Source organism: Chelonoidis abingdonii, chromosome 8, assembly GCF_003597395.2.
Source record: "Chelonoidis abingdonii isolate Lonesome George chromosome 8, CheloAbing_2.0, whole genome shotgun sequence".
In the NCBI taxonomy this organism is placed as follows: Eukaryota; Metazoa; Chordata; order Testudines; family Testudinidae; genus Chelonoidis; species Chelonoidis abingdonii.
In genome coordinates this window covers 62,608,706-62,629,152 of record NC_133776.1, presented here as the reverse complement: position 1 = coordinate 62,629,152, position 20,447 = coordinate 62,608,706, and the positions used below count along the sequence as shown (strand labels likewise).

General features: G+C 55.2%; 1 protein-coding gene across 5 annotated transcripts in view; it reads right to left on the bottom strand.

The window, feature by feature from the left end:
* Positions 1-20,447, bottom strand: part of NHSL2 (NHS like 2) — a 180,380-nt gene that overhangs the window by 11,872 nt on the left and 148,061 nt on the right. For 3 of the 5 annotated variants that reach the window (XM_032773778.2, XM_032773779.1, XM_075068696.1), the window contains exons 2-7: positions 16,194-16,346; positions 13,831-13,967; positions 13,128-13,323; positions 10,666-10,797; positions 4,346-6,649; positions 2,839-2,971 (exon numbers count right to left, since the gene is read on the bottom strand). In XM_032773778.2, the coding sequence (XP_032629669.2) occupies positions 2,839-2,971; positions 4,346-6,649; positions 10,666-10,797; positions 13,128-13,323; positions 13,831-13,967; positions 16,194-16,346 (3,055 nt within the window). The remainder of the gene's footprint in view (positions 1-2,838; positions 2,972-4,345; positions 6,650-10,665; positions 10,798-13,127; positions 13,324-13,830; positions 13,968-16,193; positions 16,347-20,447) is intronic. The other 2 variants (XM_032773782.2, XM_075068697.1) reach the window with 1 other exon arrangement.

The following is a 20,447-nucleotide window of genomic DNA, read 5'->3' as shown; positions in this document are numbered from 1 at the left end:
ACCTGAACTGGAATCCATCTTTAACCTGGTGTTTTTCCATTGAGAAGGAGGTGTGGCAACCCAAAGGGAAAAAGGATTCCTGCATTATGCAAAAGATATATAAGTGGATGGAAGAGAACAGGGGTCTGCAACCTTTCAGAAGTGGTGTGCCGAGTCTTCATTTATTCACTCTGATTTAAGGTTTCACGTGCCAGTAATACATTTTAACGTTTTTAGAAGGTCTCTTTCTATATGTCTATATTATATAACTAAACTATTGTTGTATGTTAAGTAAGTAAGGTTTTCAAAATGTTTAGGAAGCATAATTTAAAATTAAATTAAAATGCTGATCTTACGCCACCAGCTTGCTTAGCTCGCTGCCAGCCTGGGGTCCTGTTCACCTAGGCCAGCAGCAGGCTGAGCAGGGCCTGTGGCTGGGACCTCAGACCTGGGGGTGGGGTTCAGGGGTCAGGGCAGAGGGCTGGGGCGAGTTCAGGGCAGAAGGCTGGGGTGTGTGGGGTTTCAGGATCAAGGCAGAGTGGGTGTTAGGGTGTAGGGCAGAAGGGCGTGTATGGGGGGTTCGAGCAGAGGGATGGGGGCTGTGGGGGTGCAGGGCAGAGGGATGGGCTGTGGGGGTGCAGGCAGAAGCTGTGGGGAGTTCAAGGGTCAGGCAGAGGGCTGGGGGCATGGGGGGTCAGGCGAAGCTGAGTGTGTGTGGGGGGTCAGGGCAGAGGGTTGGGGTGCTCCCACCACCTGTCCTGAGCGGCTCATGGCAGAGGGCTGGAAGGGATATGCCCTGTTCTACCCTGTGACAAACTGGGAATGTTCTTAATGTTTTCTCTGAATCCTGTGTGTGCCTCAGTGTCCCTAGCAGTTCTAAGATATCTGGCAGAGCAAAGGGCCAGTGCACCTAAATGCCTGACCCTTTGTCTCCTGCAAACTGATGGCCTGGGCCCGTCCCCGCAAAGTGCCAGCTGAAGGTGTTGAGACAAAGAGATCACGTGACCTCCTGGCCCGGGAAAGGAGCTGAGCAGAGAGGAAGGGCTGGAGCGGTGTTGTCTGGAGCTGCCTGGGGACTAGGAGTGAAGGGCAGACCTAGGGGTCTGGCTCACGGCCCCCCAGAATGGACCCGGCCGAGGGGTCTGGTTCGCTGTATCTACAAGCTCTGTTTTAGACTCTGTTCCTGTCATCGAATAAACCTCTGTTTTGCTAGCTGAGAGTCACGTCTGACTGCAAAGTGGGGGTGCAGGACCCTGTGGCTTCCCCAGGACCCCGCCTGGGTGGGCTCGCTGTGGGAAGCGCACGGAGGGGCAGAGGATGCTGAATGCTCCAAGGAGAGACCCAGGAGATGAAGACGTGTGAGCTTCTTGCCCTGAACAAGTCTGCTCCAAGGGAGAGGAGGCTCCCCAAAGTCCTGACTGGCTTTGTGAGGAGCAGTTCCAGAGCATTGCCCGGTGACTCCGTGACATACCCCCTTCCCCATGGCCCCGTCCCTACCTCTCTCTGCGTCCTCTATGGAGCTGCCTGCACGCTACCGCTCTTCCCCCTCCCCCTTGCTAGGGCCATCAGCTGATTGGCGCAGGGAAGGAGAGGGCGCGGGGCAGGAAAGCACCATGCTGGGGGAAGAAGCAGGGGAGAGGGAAGCTTGCCTGCCGCAGGATCAAGCTTCTGCCTCCTGCCCCTGCAGGGGAGAGTGGTGGATGGGGGGTGCTGAGTGGGGCTGGGTGCCGGGACCGCGGCAGACAGCTGCGTGCCATTCAAAATCGGCTTGCGTGCTGTAGGTTGCCGACCCCTGAAATAGAACAAAGGAGGTGGCTATCATGAGAACTCCCCTAGCTACCACCTGAGCAGGAACAAGGGCTGTACCAGCGGAAAGGACAGTGCCCAGACTAGGAAAGCATCCAGTCTGTGAAATAAACTTATTGAAACATCTCTGAGGGTGAGATTTTATCTGTATTCAGGTTTCTTACTGTATTAGACATAGACTTGCGTGTTCTATTTTATTTTGCTTGGTAATTCACTTTGTTCTTTGTTCTGTCTGCAATTACTTGGAACCACTTAAATTCTACTTTCTGTATTTAATAAAATCACTTTTTACTTATTAATTAACCCAGAGTATGTATTAATACCGGGGGTGTGGGGGGGTAAACAGCTGTGAATGTCTCTTTATCAGTGTTATAGAGGGTGAACAATTTATAAGCTTTATACAGGGTAAAATGGATTTATTTGGGGTTTAGACTCCATTAGGAGTTGAGCATCTGAGTGTTAAAGACAGGAACACTTAAGTTGCTTTCAGTTAAGTCTGCAGCTTTGGGGCACGTGGTTCAGACCCTGGTTCTGTGTTGGAGCAGACTGGCATGTCTGGCTCAACAAGACAGAGTGCTGGAGTCCCACGCTGGCAGGGAAAGCAGGGGCAGAAGTAGTCTTGGCACATCAGTTGGCAGCTCCCAAGGGGGTTTCTGTGATCCAACCCGTCACACCGGCCTCTCGATGAGCAACGGGTCCAGCACCACCAGAGTGCCCGGGGCTTGCTGCAGAAGGCCCTGAGTGCCCTGAGACACACAACTAGAACTGGGGTGCCATGCCACAGCCAACTCTCTTGCCCTGGTCTGCTCAGGGCACTCAGCGTTTGTTTGGGGTGGGGGCCAGGCCAGTAGCCCAGGAGACAGAGGGGCCTTGTTTATCCTCACAGCCGGTACTGGCCTCACCCAGATGAGTTTATCTCCATGGCCTGCTCAGTCCTCGGCTCTGCGGAGACCAGCCCCCAATTACTGCCTGCTGGGCCAGAGACTCCCAGAGGCCAACGGTGGGTAAATGCGACGGGGATGTGGGTTTTCCATTCACAACGTGAGCTGGTACCTGTGAATGACGGTAAATAGATCCTCTGTCGTACGAGTCATCACAAATACATCGTCGTCCTCTTCCACTATCGACTCAGCTGTTTTGTCACTTACAAAACTCCTCTCATCAGCGCTGAGCTCCACGGAATCGCCTAGATAGAGGGAAGAAGAGCCGTGAGCTGGGCTTGCTGAGAGCAGGATGGAGTGGCAGGGGCCCTTTCCCAGGAGATGCGTGGAGTCAACCCCTTGGAGCAAGCTGAGGATACCTGTATCCATATGTGTGCCTGCCCCGGGCACCTCTAGGTAACCTGGCTCTGCACATTCCTGTGGCTCAACAGAAGCAGAATTCCAGAGTTAGTGCCAGCAGCACCTGTCCTGCCTGCCTCCCCAGGCACTGCAACTGACCAGATGGCACGAGCACGCAGCTCTGCTTCCTGCACACACGTACCACTCGGGAGACACCTGGGCTACAATGAGACTCAGGCAATGAGCAGGCAGGGCTCTGACCCTGCAGTCCTCGCACAGGCAGCTCTGGCTGCTGGACATGGGAGGTCTCTGACTGGGCGTCCCAGGGTACCCTGGCCACATCCCGGCATGGGTAGCTGCCTGCCAGCTCTGCTGAGCACTTCTCACCATTACACCCCCTCTGAGGAACGCACCCCACCTTGAGTGGGCTGTGGGGAAACATGGCAGAGAGGAGCCAGCCACAGCAATAGCTGCAGCCAAAGTCAGGACTCCTCATGTGCACAGAACAGGCTGCAGCGCGGCTGGACATTCTCACCACCTGTTTGTCCAACCCCTCTTCCCCCAGCCTCACTCCACATCCTCCCCTTACCCTCCTCCTACCTCCCAAGTAGATGAACCCTTCTTAAGTGCCTCCCCACTTGCTGCCCTGCCATGGGTCGCTCTGCTGGGGTGTTCTGCCCCTTCCCCATGTCTTCCCTGGCTAATGGACCATGAGAACTGTCTGCGATGCTGTGTCTGTACAGTGCCTAGCACAGCAGGGACCGTCGGCACCATTGCAATGGACATGTTAGCTAATAATACCCCCTTCCCCTCCTCAGCCAAGGGAGCCTTCCAGTGCCCCTGGGGCGGGCAGGCCAGAAGAGACCTGCTGACAGGAGCCCAGCAAGCCAGTGCTAGGACCAGGGCTAGATTAGTCAGCTGCTACCTGTCTGCCAGCGCTTACTCCACCCTGCCCTTTGGGGCAGCCCACTTCCCTTGCAGACACATTCCTCTCTCTACCGGGTCTGTTACAACTCTGTGCTGGTCAGCAGCTGCCACGCTTTGCCACAGAGGTGGGGCAATCCCTGTGCAGCAGCGTGGGTGAGCTCTGGGGTCTAACACTGATGCTGTCGAATGGTGTCTGGCCACGCCGCAAGGAGCTGCGCGGCCAAGGCTGTGCACCCAGGTGTGCAGTGAGCCACACAGAGGCAGTGGCCAAACGCCCCAGCTGGCTGCACATGGCAGCGATTCCCAAGCCATGCCCGGGCTGCTGTGGGGGGCAGAGCATCTCTGACACTAACCTGAAGGAATCTCCCCAGGCGTGGCAGCAGCTGATGGGCTGGAGTTCTTTTCCATGGCCTCGGGTGATGGCAGGTAGTCTGCATCTGGGTCACAGCAGCTGGTGTCTTCGTGCAAGGTGATGATGGGGCTGGATGTTAGCCTGGGATCCCCTGGGCAGGCTCCCAGGTGGGGCGGAGGAGGGGTGAGCGGGAGGTACAGCACACTGGGCTTCTTGGGGACGGGGGGTGGGACTTTGGCTTTCCTCTTCTCCCCCTCGGGCCCATGGGGGGCACCGCTCCTCTCCAGCTGGGCTCTGGGCTCCTCCTCCACACTGCTCTGGGACAGTCGCCGCAATCCTGAGAAAAAGATCCCTGGGCAGCCCTGGGAGGGCTCTAGCGGAGAGGGAGGCTCTCCGGGGCTCCTGGCTTCTGGGCTCCTCTTAGGCTTGGGTTTCCGAATGACCATGTAGATGTCCTGCAGTCCCCTCTCCTGGGCAGCGGTGCCCTGTGGCGTGGGTGGGGAGGTGGGAGATGCCAGGGGAGTCTCCTCCTGCAGAGGCGGGGGCTTGGCCATGATGTTTGGGGGCCGTTTGGCCAGTGGTGGCTTCTCTGCAACAGGTGGCTTCGCTTTCCTTCCCAGAAGTGGTATGGCATCGCCCCCATGCTCCTCGGCATGGTCTGGACTGTCCAGGTCATCCTCTGGCTCAGATCTGCTGATGGAGCGCAGGCGCACGGACCTCAGGTCCGACTGGGTGACCATGGGCATGACGGGCTGGATTGGGCTTGTCTTTGGGCCAAGCTTGGTCCCGAAGGTGGAGTCTGAATGATGCCGGCTCACCTTGGTCTTCCCCTTGAGTGAGATCTTCAGCCCAGAAAGGTCCAGGTGCATTAGCGGCGTGACAGGCAGGTCGAAGGAGAGCCGGGACTTGGGGCTTTTTTCCATGGGTGATGGAGGGGGCAGGGAGGACTTCCTTTCGGGCACCAGCGGCCTCACCCTGACGGTCTGGTGGGGAGAGTGCCCGAGAATCGCCGAAGTGGGGATGGTGGGTGTTGGGGTCTCCGACTGGCTGGAGTAGCCACTAGAGGGGGACATCAGCCTTGCGGGCTGCCCCGTGTTGGAGATCTTTAGCTCCACTTCCGTGGAGAGCTGGGAGGGCGTGGTGGCCCTGGAAATGGAGGGGGAGGGGAGGGACTCGGAGCTGCCCTGAGTCTTCGTGCATTCGATCACAGTGGTACCTGTGGCAGTACTGGAACCGGACAGGGACCGGTAGGGATCGCTGGCTTTCCAGTCTGCGAGGCACCAGTGCTGGGATAAATGCCCGCCATCCAGGTCCCTGGCAGGAGGCACTGCTGTGTTACCCTGGGTGTCTGTGGGCACCATGCCACAGCCCTGAGGATCTAAGGGGAGACAAAGGCTCTTGGGCCGCAGCTCCTTTGGCAGCGCTGTGCCAAGCTCTGTGCTGAGACCCTGCCCGTCTTTAATCAGTGAGACGCTGCGCATGGGGGGAGACGGCTTCTTCTTTGCCTTCTTGAGAGAGATGCTCTTGGAGCGGCGCCTCCGCTGGGCATCCTGCTCCACCCCCAGGGAGACGTTGTCCGTGCTGGTGCTGCCCTCAGAGCTGGCGCTGGGGTAGCTCAGGGCGTAGGTCCCGCTGCCTCTCCTGTTCTCAGGGTAAGTGATGTCCACAGAGCAGAGCGAGCCTGAGTCTGTGGGCACAGACAGAGACCTCTCACGGAAGGGGCAGGCCCTGACTCCCAGCTCCAGCCGGGAGGGTGTGGCCTCCTCTGCGTCGCTAGCCAGCAAAGTCACCTTGGCCTCTCTCCCCTCAGGTGTCTGGCTGCTGGCAGCATTCAGTGAGGACTCTGGAGCAGTGCAGGGGAACGCATGGGGCCCATTGCTTCCTGGCTGCTCGTCTTTCGCGATGAAGAAGGAGGCTGCACCGTCACAGCGCTCAGGCGAGCCCAGGGCTGGAGATTCCAGGGAGCCGCTGGGTGAGGGATACACTGCGTCTTCCTCAGCCAGGCTCAAGCAGTTGAACGAAGCCGTGTTCCAGGGAGGGGAAAAGGTGGTGTCCTTTTGCCCATTGCAGGCAGGGCTGGTGCAAGCCATGGTTGTGCTCTCCATCCTGGCAGGAGGCTGGTAGCAGCGTGCCTGCAGGCCTCCCCCGAGGTCACTGAATGTCTTTCTCAGTGGCGCTGCTAGGGTCTGCGGGGTGCAGGGCTGCCGGGACACGCTCTTCCCATTTGCAGCCTCAGGGACAAAGCTGCAGGAGACCGACTCCCCTATGGTCGTGTGCGGCATGAACGTGGGGCCGTTGCTGCTGCCTGCAGGGACAGACACAAGGACAGGTCAGTGCTGAGCAAACGGCTAGTGGAGCTCCGGCCGCAGGATGAGCTAGCAAGCCACACACTCACCCACTGCCCACGGAGAGCTCTGGGAATGACACACACCTACTTGCACCACACTCGGCAGGCGCGGGTCTGTGCGGCACCCAGAGCCCTGGCTGGCCTGCGCTCTGACCTGCTACCGGGTGTCAGCACGGTGCTGAGCTCTGCCTGGCCTCTGAATAGAGCGAGAGCTGGGCCTGCCCTGAACAGAGGAGACCCTCCATGCGACAATCTCCTTCTTGCCATGCAAGGCGGGCTCAGCCATCTGCAGCATCAGTGCCCCACTCTGCACAGTCCTGCGTTCATGTAGGGGAGGAGTGGGACGGGGCAGGCAGGGGGATGGATGAGCTGTTCTCTCTTCCTCCTGCCCCAATCAGTGGAGCAGAGACCTTGGCCCTGCTAGGTCAGGTGCAGTGGAGCCAGTGTGGAAGGCCGGGGTTTCTATAGGAATGACCCTGTTCCCCAGGGTCCAGGCAGACCCTTGGGGATGCACCAGCTTTAGGAGCCTGCATAGAGGGTTCCTCTGGGGAGGATCTGACCAGCAGGTTCCAGTCTGGACAACCTGGCTATGCGGGTCTAAAGGGCACAGCTGGTCTAGAGCCGGCAGAATGCGCGGCTGGGGGCTGCTGACTCCCAGGGATCAGAGCCACTGCTGGAGGTGGTGGGGAACAGAAGTGCCCCAAATCCACCAGGGGCAGAAGAAGCTAATGCTGGGGAAAGCCAAGGGCCCTGCACTGGCACCTGCAGCTTACCCCTGAACATTAGGAAGGGGCACAGGAATGAACCCTCAGGTGCCCCCAACGTTGCAATTTAACATGGCTGGATGCAAGCCCCCTTCCTGGGCGCAGGCTTTGGCATCACTTCCCTACCCCAGGGATGGGAGAGCACCCGCTGTCTGGTACTGTCTGCTGGGCCTTGCGGTCCCCCACGGTGAATCCATGCAGGCCTGCAAGTGCCAGAGGGGCTCCCCCAAGACGGGTCAGAGCAGGGACCTTTCCACTGGGAGTGAGAGAGGGCGGGAGCCCTGAGAAAGGCATCACCCCTCCACTTTCTGCCCCCGCTCCTAGGGCGGGAGGTACTTCACCCCACTGGTGAGACCAGACTCAGACTTGCCCTCCCTTCTGAATTAGCTGTTCAGAGCTCCCTGCAAAGCAAGACACCCCCCTGTGCTCTGCTCCCCGCTCATCCCTAGGGCTTTCAGGGCAGAGCTCTCCACACAGCACAGCAGCACCTGGGCTAACGAGGGGCCAGGCCTGAGAAGCGTGGAGCAGCCTCTGCTCCCAGTGACAGCTGTGCATGCAGCACCTCGCAGGACCAGGTTCCCCGGGTCAAGCACACGGAGCCATGTAGCTGCTGCTCCCCCAGGGACTCCTTGCTGTGACTCAGCAAGGGTTGCAGGGCAGGAGCTCCTCCTGCCCTGGACTGGCCAGAGAGGTGGGGGTTTACAGCTGCAGTCAGTTTAGGGGCAGGATCTGGCTGGGCTGAAGTCTCACAAGCTGTTCTCACCAGGTTTTGGCCAAATCCAGCCTGGATCTGGAGACTGGGCCCCTCTGGACTGGAGGCAGCTGGACCCAGAAAGGACGGTTACCTGTTCTGTAACTGGCATTCTTCGAGATGTGTTGCTCAGGTATATTCCACAGTAGGTGTGTGCATGCTCGCCACGTGCACCAGTGCTGGAAGTTTTTCCCTCAGCAGTACCCGTAGGGGGGAGCACACTGTGACCTCTGCAGTGGCACCTCTATATCGCGCTATAAAGGGAGCTGCACACTCCCCCCACCCTTGGTTCCTTCTTGCCAGACAACTCCAACAGAGGGGAAGGAGGGCGGGATGTTGAATACACCTGAGCAACACGTCTCGAAGAACACCAGTTACAGAACAGGTAACTGTCCTTTCTTCTTCGAGTGATTGCTCATGTGTATTCCACAATAGGTGACTGCAAGCTATAGCTGATGGAGGTGGGTAGGAGTTTAAGGGTTTCCGGGATGGAGTACTGCCCTACCAAACCTGGCGTCATGCCATGCTTGGGAGACGATCGCATATTGCGAAGAACAGGCTAACTAGAGAAGCTGCAGTAAGGCTGGAGCATGAAGTTCCAACTTTCTTCACTGGCAGCAAGAAGGAACTGAGGGTGGGGGGAGTGCGCAGCTCCCCTTATAGCGCGATATAGAGACGCCACTCCAGGGGTCACAGCGGTGCTCCCACCGTATGGGTACTGCTAAGGGAAAAACTTCCGGCACCAGTGCACATGGCGAGCATGCACACCACCTGTGGAATACATCTGGGCAATCACTCAAAGAAGAATGGCAGGAGAGAGGTGAACTCGAGGCAAACTTCCCCCAGCCCACAACGGAGAGGGATTGGGATTGCAGGTGCCAGCCCCAGCTCCAATGCTCTGCTCAGTGCATCCTGGGGCATGAGGTGGGAAAGTCTGATTGCTGTCTTCCCAGGCTCCTGTCTCTGAGATGGGTCACAATCCCAGCCATAGCCTCCTCCAGCGCCGGGCCTGGCCTGGCCCCCACAGAGCCCAATGTGGGTGGGATGCTGTTGTCTTGAGGGGTGTGAAGAGCAAGACAGGTCCTGAGACGCAAGGAGCCCTCCCTTCCCATGGCTTGCAGCATGCCTAGCCTTGCAGCATGGCTTGCATCATGCCTCCTCACTCCTGACCTGCCAGGTGACTCCCGCCCTGTGGCCCACAGCACAGTTAGCAGTTCCCTCTGGCCTCTCTGGAGGGCGGTGCCAAAGCCTCTCCCCTCTGAGCTGGAGTACAGCCCAGCGGTGAGTGATCTCCCATCTCAGAGGAACCCTCCCGTCCTGCTAACTGCTGCCCAGCCCAGCCAGCAGCACCAGCCCTAGTGGTGAGCAGAGCCAGGACTGGGCTAGATTGCAGCAAAAGGGAATTCCCTGTGCCTAGGCTGCCAGACACACCCCATGAGGTTCCCTTGGGCTCCCTAGCATCAGCCAGTGCTGCTGGGTGGCTCCCAACATTCTGCTCTGGAGTCACGGAAGAGGCTGGACTCCAGGGCTGTGAGGTGCAACTCTCTGGGGAAGAAGCTGCTTGTGCCACCAGAGACTGAGCTGTCATTTTACCTCCACTCCCTTCCAAGAGCCAGTGTGAACAGAGCCCAAATTACCCCTAATCACTTGTCAAGAGAGATCATTTCACAGAGGAGCTGTCAGGAGCGTGAGCCGAGAACAAAAGCACTGACTTCCTGGCAACAGCTCCCCTTGCACTCCAAGCAACTGCACTGCCAAATCCAGCAGGGAGCCGGTGCTGCAAACCAAGGGCCATCAGGGCAGCAGACCCTGAACTCTGTCCTCAGCCTGGGCTCCCCAGGGCTCAGATCCGAGAGGAGCTGCACATCCACCTCTTCCGGTGCTCAGAACCCTCCAGCCAGGTCCCTGGTGCTCACCTAGGGCACCCGCACCCAGGGCCCTCAGAACTAGTGGGCACTTCAGAAAACGTGGGCCCAAGTGACTGGCCCACGGTCACATGGCAAAGCCCAAGCAAGGCCAGGAATCACACCCCGGGCACCTGTTCCAGGCTGCTTCATGATGGACCAGCCAGCTCTGCTCCCCAGCTCAGGGTGCCAATCTGTAGCTCCTGGGATCCCCCTCCTGGGCTGGGGTAGCCAAGGGCATGTAGGACATGTACCTGGAAGAGGGGTTCTGGCTGCCTGGCCTCAGAGCTGGAGAAGGCTGACCAGATCTCTGAGCTGCCCGGCCTGGCCTGAGCTCCCTAGGATGTTAAACCAAGGCTCTGTGTGGAGTTCCAGGCTGCTCCTTCAGCGAGCAAATCTCTGGCAGTGGGAGTGGCCCCGCCTGCAAATGGTGGCAGCCTGCGGTCAGCTCTGGCTGCACGGCCTCTAGCATGGCCTGGGGACACGTTCCTAGTGGTCCCTGAGTGCTCTCTAGCCTGGGACAGGGGGGAGCAGCTATATAGTTGTTGTTGTCACCTTGGTCTCGCAGCGTGAGGTTAGGGAATCCGATAATGGTCCGTCTCCGCCGCAGCGTGGACTTGGGGTTCACCGCGGTCTCTGTGTTAAACAAGGAGTGCCGCGCACTCGCGTGTCTATCAAAATGCTGTCCTGTAGCCAAAACAAACACACTCTCTGTGGCAGCAAGCAGGGGGCATGGGGAACGCCTGGCCTGGCCCCGGCCCGGCTGCTGAGGCCACGTTCTCCCTGCGTTAACACCCCAACTCGCTTGCCTAAGGCTGTGTTGCATTGTGGTGAATTTGGCTCTTGGGGTTTATAACAAAGGGCTCTGCCCTTTTTCCCGTGTTGTTCCTGTTCCTGCATGAGCGCGAGGGCTCTGTGCTGGAGCACGCAGGCAGCTGTGGGGCAAGGGCCGGGCAGGGAGGGGGTGCCAGGGTTTATGAGTGGTGTTTGGGGAGATACCAGGCATGGGGAGTGAGGAGGGGGGTCACACTCAGAAACTGCAATCACCAGCACAGCAACACAGATGGCGAGCCGCTGTCCTGGAGCCAGGCAGGCTGCAGGGCAACATGTGTGGCAAGGTGTGGGGACACTCATGGAACAAGGCGTGTGGTCACATATGTACATATTTACACATGCTGCTGGGTACAGCGTTTTGGACATGTGCTTGGGATGCATGCCTCAGTCATGAGTGACATGCTCCAGGGGAGTTCTACGGGTCACCCACATGCTGTCTGCCCACCCCTGCTCTGCTTTCACCAGGGACTCCAGACAAGCCACTCTGCAGATATGTCATTCAGCCAGAGTGTGTTTATGGGGATTATCTGGAGGTGCCCGACTCTCATGGGCCCCACTGCATGGCCTCAGGAGAGGAGTATGAAAACCCCCAGAAAGGCGCTGATGGGGCAGACACCAGGTCACAAGCCGCAGGGCTAGAAACCAAGGCCTTGTCCCACTGGAAAGGGCACTGCTGGCTCCCTACAGCATAGAGCTCAGGTGTGTGTTGGCGAGCGCTGGACTTTGGGGCAGGCGCCCTCACCCCATCTCTGCACCTCCTGGTGGCAAGCCAATGGCCATTTTATAATTGCCTGCTGGACAAAAGGGGAAGGCGGTCAGGCCAGCCCCTGCTCTTTGCTCTGGGAGCCAGCCCCTCGCCTGCCCATGGCTGTCCAGGAGGCTGAGGGGTTGATGCCAGGATCAGGTTGGCACTCAGGGAGAGGGGCTGGTTAGCAGGCCTTTGGAAAGAGATGGCATGATGGATGGGTGAATGACTCCTGTGGGACCTCACACATGCTGCTGGGCAAGACAGCCAGGGGGAACACAGAGACAACTGACACGTGCTGATGGAGATACGATGTATGGGAAGCCACTGAGACCCATCCCCACCCCGCTTGGGGACCCTGGTGCTGGGCAGGAGGGCTCAGGGGCAGTCCAGTGACAAAGGACCAGAGACACACTTGGCAGGTTCTCCCCACATGTGAGCAGGGCTGAGGGCCTGGCTCCACGCATCTGATGGGGTGTGAAGGGAGGAGTCAAGGGGCTGAGCAGGCTCCTTTGGGGCTCCATACAGGTCTCGTGCGGCTCCAGCCCTGATCTCCAACAGGGCCTTATGGCAGCCTGGACACTGCTAGGGAGGGGCAGGCACCTCACCAGGCCAGCAGGAGGGTGCATGTGTATGTGCCCTCCCAGCCAGCTCTGGAGCAGGGTGCTCATGCGGTGCCTGGGGAGGGAGGGCATCGGTGGGGGGGAGCTAGTTTCCTCCAGAACCCCGGTAGCTGCCGGCATCCAGTGCCCTGCAGCCTCACATTCCTGCCAAACACATGAGTTCCCCTGCACAGATGGAAGGGTCTCAACCACTGGGAGAACCAAGGTGACAACAGAACACATCGACCGGTTAGCTCTGAGACACTCATTAGATGATGCAGATGAGACTGGATTAACTTAATGACATGGCTAGCAGCTCAAAAATGAAGGGTGATGTTATGGGTGGTAAAATACATGGGCAAGAACAAAGCATAGAAATGCAGCCCTGCAAACTGCACTCCACTGAGCGCTCCCCTTGGCCTGGCTACTGAGCATGATTCCGCCCTCTTTATAACCCACAGCACATGTGGGCCAATAGCATCCCTGCAGGCCAGCCCCTCCTCCCTGTGCCTGGCCCTGCCTCCTCACATCGCTGCAGGCCAGCCCCTCCTCCTTGTGCTTGGCCCCACATCCCCACATCGCTGCAGGTCTCCCTGTGCCTGGCCCCGCCCCCCCACATTGCTGTGTTTCGTTTTACAGGATCTATGCACTTTCCCTGGCAGTGGCATCACAGCGCCTGGGGCTCAGAGCCAGCAGCACTTGCTGTGCCCACAGCCACCCTCTGCAGGCCGCAGAACCCCAGCATCGCTGCTTGGAGCAGACTGGAAAGATTTAACTCCTTGCCCCCCATGCTTCTACACACACTCCCCAGGGGCCTGGAAGGGGCACAACCCTACCAGAGACATTGATGGGGACAATGTTGGCTTGGATGGAGCAGGATTGGTGCCACCTCTTCTCCTCCACGGTGGGCAAAGGGAAGGCTCGGGTCCAGGCTGGCTGCTTGTCTGGGGTGGTGGGTAGGCTCAGAAATGGCTCTGGGGGCCTCACACCCAGTGTGGTGGCCTCGTCCTCATTCACTTGCCGAGCTGCGGGCTGCCAGGGAACAAAGGAAATGGATCGAGACACCAGTGTCCTGGTGGGGTGATAACAAGTGTGGGGAAGGGGGTAAGGGAGGGATCGTGGGAGTGTGGAGGAGGAAGGGGGGCATGTGAGGAGCAAGAGGTGACTCTGTGTGTGGGGAGGAATCTAGTGCTCAGAACGAGGGACTGAGTGATGGTTTGAGTCAAACTTTGTAGGTAGGATTATCCGCTTCCCTCCTGTGCCACTCTCGACCCGTAGTCCCTGGCAATCCCAGTGCAGGGCCAGCTCTGTGATGCCCTCGACCCACAGCCCCCAGCTACCCTAGCCTGTCGCTCTCCCCTACCACCAGCTCTGCCGATGCCTCTCACTCCCGACTCACAGCCCCCCCATCTATTGCTCTGCAGTAACTTCTCTGGGTGACATCAGGCAGAGTTAATATCCTCATGGGTAGCCCATGGCCGTAGGAATGCTGCTGAGACACAGCGCCTTGGGGTTGCCTCTGTACAGAGATGGACTCACCATAAACACGAACTCCAGGCGCTTGGTGGGCAGAGGCCTGGGAGAGGGGTCAGCGGGCGTGTCCAGGGGCAGGTGGCTGGCATAGCGGAAGGTCTGACCAGTGACCCTAGCCTCTGTGTACTGCTCCTCATACTCCTCTGAAATACAAGCAGCCAGGGCATTTCCATAGCTGGTGGACTGCGATGCGCTGTATCCTCCCCACCCCAGTGCTGAGCCAAAGGCTAGTGGCACATGCACTGGGCATATGACAACAATGCACTTTTTCGACCCTCTCACAGCAATGGGACCCTGCTTTCTGTCCCCTTTTGCACATGGAGAGAAGAGCCCAGAGGAGCTCCCCGTTGCTCCCGAGCGCACCACAAAGCGCTGCCCAGCCTGGCTAGCTGGCAGCCCTGCTGTGGGCAAACCTCTGCTCGCTGCCTGTGCTGGACACCTCATCCTCCCCTCCCCTGGCCTGTATTCGTGTCACTGCTGGAGCTGTGTGGGGTAGGGCCTGGCCTAGTACTGCCTGGCTGCCCAGCCCCTGGGCGCTGGATGGGTGCCTGCAGTGATGCACATGGGAGTCACTGCCCCAGATGCTCCCAGGTCTCTCTGGCGGTGGCGGCAGCTCCTGAGGATCTTTGGGCACAGCAGCCTCGTGCTGGCCTCATGCAGCTGCATGGGGGGAGTGCCAGTGCCTGGACACAGCTTCTGGCCTCTGGGCACCGGCTCCATGTGGGTATTCTTCTTCCTTAGCTAGTAAGCTACGTGCTTTAGCAGGTAGAGGAACCAGACAACTGCCCTGGCTGGAGGAAGCAGCTCTCACTGGGACCCACATGTCTTTAGAATCATAGAATCATAGAATATCAGGGTTGGAAGGGACCTCAGGAGGTCATCTAGTCCAACATCCTGCTCAATGCAGGACCAATCTCCAACTAAATCATCCCAGTCAGAGCTATGTCAAGCCTGACCTTAAAAACCTCTAAGGAGATTCCACCACCTCCCTAGGTAACCCATTCCAGTGCTTCACCACCCTCCTAGTGAAAAAGTTTTTCCTAATATCCAACCTAAACCTCCCCCACTACAACTTGAGACCATTTCTTCTTGTTCTGTCATCTGCTACCACTTAGAACAGTCTAGATCCATCCTCTTTGGAACTCCATTTCAGGTAGTTGAAAGCAACTATCAATCCTCCCCTCATTCTTCTCTTCTGCAGACTAAACAATCCCAGTTCCCTCAGCCTCTCCTCATAAGTCATGTGCTCCAGCCCCCTAATCATTTTTGCTGCCCTTCGCTGGACTCTTTCCAATTATTCCACAGCTTTCTTGTAGTGTGGGGCCCAAAACTGGATGTAATACTTCAAATGAGGCCTCATCAATGCCGAATAGAGGGGAATGATCATGTCCCTCGATCTGCTGGCAATGCTCCTACTTATATAGTCCAAATGCCATTAGCTGTCTTGGCAACAAGGGCACACTGTTGACTCATATCCAGCTTCTCATCCACTGTAACCCCTAGGTCCTTTTCTGCAGAACTGCTGCCTAGCCACTCAGTCCTTAGTCTGTAGCAATGCATGGAACTGTTCCGTCTTAAGTGCAGGACTCTGCACTTGTCCTTGTTGAACCGCTTCAGATTTCTTTTGGCCCAATCCTCTAATTTGTCTAGGTCCCTCTGTATCCTGTCCCAACCCTCCAGCGAATCTACCACTCCTCCCAGTTTAGTGTCATCTGCAAACTTGCTGAGGGTGCAATCCACGCCATCCTCCAGATTATTAATGAAGATATTGAACAAAACAGGCCCCAGGACTGACCCTTGGGGCACTCCACTTGAAACTGGCTGCCAACTAGACATGGAGCCATTGATCGCTACCCGTTGAGCCGGATGATCTAGCCAGCTTTCTGTCCACCTTATAGTCCGTTAATTCAATCCATATTTTAACAGACCCACATGGCCTCACACCCTCCACAAGGGTGTGTCTGTGTGGGAAGGATGATGGAGCAGCTGATGCCAATCTCACAAGGGGATGGGGGAAGGGAGCACTCCACTCTCTCCAGTCAGCAATGAATCAGCCTGTTCTCTGCTCCCTACTCCTCCCCTGTGTGCAACGGGTCAATCTCCTTCCTGCCCTCCTCCCCACGGGTCACTCTGCTCCCTGCTCTCCTATCGGCACTGGGTCAGTTTGCTCCCTGCTTCCCCATTTGTGAAGGGTCAATCTGCTCCCTCCTCCTCATGGATTACTCTGCTCCCTGCTCTCCCCTCCCCTCCTGGCAGCAATGGGATAGTCTTCTCCCTGCTGCCCCCTGTGTACCAGGAGCTGTGGAAACAGCCTCCCTCCCCCCCGCCCATTCCTGCTGCAGCCCAGCCCTCCCCTCGGCGCAGGGTACCTTGTAGCAAGCTCTGGAGATTGAACTGGGCCTCCTGGTGCAGCTCCTCCACGCAGGGTGACCTGCCTGCGGCCAGGAACACGTTCACAGGCTGTTGCCATGGCAATTTGGAGTGGGGTGTTTTCTTGCTCTCCAGGTCCAGGTTAGAGGTGGCTGCAGAGAGGAGAGGAGGGGTGAAACACGGGCTGCAGCTCCCCAAACCCTTTCATCCCTCCCCAGCCAAGGGTGAGCTGCAAGCCCGAAGCCCCAGCGTGCACACCCGGGACACAGCCCTTCATCAAGGGCAAGTTAAGCCTGGTGGTGGTGGTGGTGTCAGTGTTGTAATCCCCATGCTTGGAGAGGGAAACTGAGGCAGAGAGGGGTTGGCACTTCCCCACGGTCACATGATGAATGAATGATTCAGTTGGGAACAAAAGCCAGTGCCCTGAGTCATGGACCCTGGCTCCAGCCCACACCCCCTCCCTCCCTGCACACCAACAAGCCTCTAACCCAGAGCCTGAAGCAGCAGCATGGCTTGACACTGGGCACCAGACTATGAGCCAGAAGAGCTAGGTTCTGTTCCCAGCTCTGTCACTGCTCACGGTGTGCCTCAGTTTCCCCTCTGTAGCATGGGGATTCTGGGCTGTCCTGGCTTTGCAAGGCACTTTGGGCTCTAGGGATGGACAGTGCCAGCTGTTATTCTCCAGCCCCCTCCCAGAGTGCAGGGGTCGGGCTTCATGTCAACAGAAGAGAACTGCACAGGATTTGAGGCAGTCACACAAACCAAGCACTGGCTGTAATAAACAACGCACATATGGACTCTCACTAGCAAACAAACAGCCTCCCTGCCCCAACTCCCCAGTTTGACCCTACACCACAATGGGTTTTCCTGCCTGCTTTTCACCCTGATGCCACTAGATGGCACTAAATAGCAACAGACCAAACTGCACCCACAATCTCCACCCCAGAGACCACAGCTACACAGTCCCTGAAATTCATCCACCACACAGTGAACAAACCAGCAGACAAGGAGTGCCACCACAGTCCTCAGCCACGATGACTATGGCAACAAGGCCAACCAACAACTCTCTGACACTGCCTACTATAAAGAACTCAGAGACCCCACGCCACAGCCACCCAGGAATTTAAGGGATATCATCGAATTCTTCCCCAACAACTCCAAGAGAAACTCAACAACCTCATCCCCACGAACCCAACTCAGAGACCTTCTATAGACAAGGGACCCCAGGCAGACACATCATATCTGGCCATGGAACCCTTGCTGAAGGGATATGGGGACTCATAGGACCATCCTCGGACCACTCACCACACAAAGGGCTGGCTTCCTCCAGGACTAGGGTGGATAAAAATCAATGATTTTTTTTAATTTAAATCAGATTTTTTTGATAAAATACTTTTTGAGGGAAAAAACTATCTAAAGATAGTTTTAATTAAGGTACATTATAGCGCAAAGATATCTCATCATGGAATAGGGATTATAAATTCTAATTCTGTAGTATGAGACAATATATTCACGTAACATTTAAGAAAGTTTTGTAAATTAGTTCCAATAGTTCATGGATTAGGGACCCAATCTAATGGGGTTCTGCAGGCTTCTGAATAGATTATTTAGGTTAATCTTTCTACCTACCCAATGGGACTCAGTGCTCAGTCTAGAAGATACCATCAGAGATGCTTAGTTTTGCAGTTCTCACACTGTGGATTTGTGTCTCCAGAGGTAACATGCTTGTTAACAGCAAAAATGTATTTAAATAAATAATATATAGAAGTGAGAAATAACAGGCCTCAACTCTATTGTCCCTCTGCAAATTTGTGTACACAGAGGCAATCCCAAGAAGAAGAAGTCTGGAGATAAATGTGAGAAGCGAGGGACATATGCTTATTTTGTTAAAATATTATATGTTTGCTGTTGAAGAAACAAATCCAGAATACTTAATGTAGTTGTTTTAGTTAAATTAAAACTATTTAAATGTCTGTCTGGTGATGTTCTCTTCCTAATACAACATGGCAAGAAAATCCTCCAAATGTTAATGATTAACCTGTTGAATTGGAGATAGTTCACCTCCCAATCACTTCATAAATATCTGCTTCGATTACCTTTCATAATTGAAATAACCAAACAATCATTCATTTTCTGATATAACTGTAAAACGAATCTGAAAAGTTTTCAAAATAAATCACGGTTTAAAAATGTATAGTGTTTACCTTCTAAAAATGAAACCCACATCTATCTCTGAGTTCGCAGAATATGTATTAAGGTTATAACAACCAACAAGAATTCACTTTTATGTAGAAAACTATGATTAAATCGAGTCTTTCTGACTAGTAATTTAAATCATGATTTAAATCAATTTTATTTAAATCAAATCCACCCTGTCCAGGACACAACTGACTTCCTCCAGAAACTCTGCAACATTAATAACTTTCCACAGAACACCATCCCCACTACCATGCATGTCACCTCCCTATACAACAACTGCCTTCATAGTGACGGCATCGTTTCCCTCCGCAACTATCTACAAGACAATGGACACCCCTCAGAAAGCACCTCAGACAGTATGCCAGACTCATCCATTTCATCCTCACCCATAACCATTTTATATTCAACAACAAGCACTTTGTCCAAACCATGGGAACAGCCATCGGTACTAGGATAGCTAATGCGCCATGCTTTTCATGGGCCACCTTGAGGAAGAATGCATCTCCTGGACAAATGCACCATGAAACCTGAAATACATCAATGATATTTTCATGCTCTGGACAGAACATCTAAACTCCCTTATAGATTTCTACCACAACTTCAACAACCACCATGCGTCCATTAAACTCTCTCTGGAACACTCCCACACTAGCCTCAACTTCCTGGACACCACAGTCAGCTTCAACAATGCAACCCTACAGATAACCGTATACAAGAAACCCATAGATCACCACACTTACCCCACAGATCTGGTAACCACCGCAAACACATCAAGAAATATTTAAGCTACAGCCAGGCACTCAGATATCACAGAATATGCTTGGAGAATAAAGTCACGGATACACCCCTTAACACACTTAAAATCGCCTTCACCAAACAAGAAGACATCATGAGAAGATCGCATCATGGAATGCGCCACCCACATATCCAGAGAGAACCTTCAATACAGAAATAAAACCCCTTCTCACCACACACCCCTAGTGGTCACCTACCACTCCACACTGGAACCCAGAGGGGGTATCATTAAACAATTACAACCCATACTCAATGGGGACCCCATCCTGAAATAAATCTTTCCTGAACCCCCTATTGTGGCCTTCAAACAACTTCCCAACCTCACCAAGCTCATTATCAGAAGCAAGCTCCCCACAGACCAGGACCCACCAACTCAAAGCCACAGCAAACCCTGTCAGAACAACAGACGCAAAACCGGCAGATGTAGCTCCACTGCTGCGATTATCATTTCCCACAACACACCGTTCAAGATTCCTAGGTCCTACTTATCCATGCCTGTCACAACATGTGGTGTACCTCAGCTAGTCACAGATTGTCCTAAACAAAAACAACTGGGTGCATGAAACCAGACAATCACTGCGCTCTCGAATGAACTCACACAGAGAAAAACACCCTATCACCCATGGGCCAACACTTCTCACAGAACAACCATTGTATCACTCTCAGTACTCATTCACCAAGGAAACCTGCACAACAGCTTCAAAAGACGAGCCTAGAAGCTTAAATTCATAACTAAACACTAAAAATCATAGACTCAACAGACACACTGGATTCATGGCTTATTACAACAATCAGATATCCGCCCACTAACAACTGCCTTTTTCATTTCTTATGTTTCTCCTCTCTGTTCCTTTCTTCCCTGTGCCTGGAGGGGTGTTTATGGGCCACTTCTCCTTGAATGATCCCTTGAAATATGTACTAACTACTTATGCTAAACAATGTGTTCTATCTTGTATTTAGCTGTGGCATGCTCAATACATTTCCCATACATGAAGAACTCAGTGTAGCTGGAAAGCTTGTCTCTCTCACCAACAGAAGTTGGTCCAATAAAAGACATTACCTCATCCACCTTGTCTCTCTGATCTCCTGGGACCAGCACAGCTACTCCACCACTGAATACCACAGCACCGTGCATTAATATGTTCATAGATTCCAAGGTCAGAAGGGACCACTGTGATCATCTAGTCTGATCTCCTGCATGACCCAGGCCAGATGTCTGCCCCCAAAGAATTCACAGAGAAGATCTTTTAGAAAGAAAT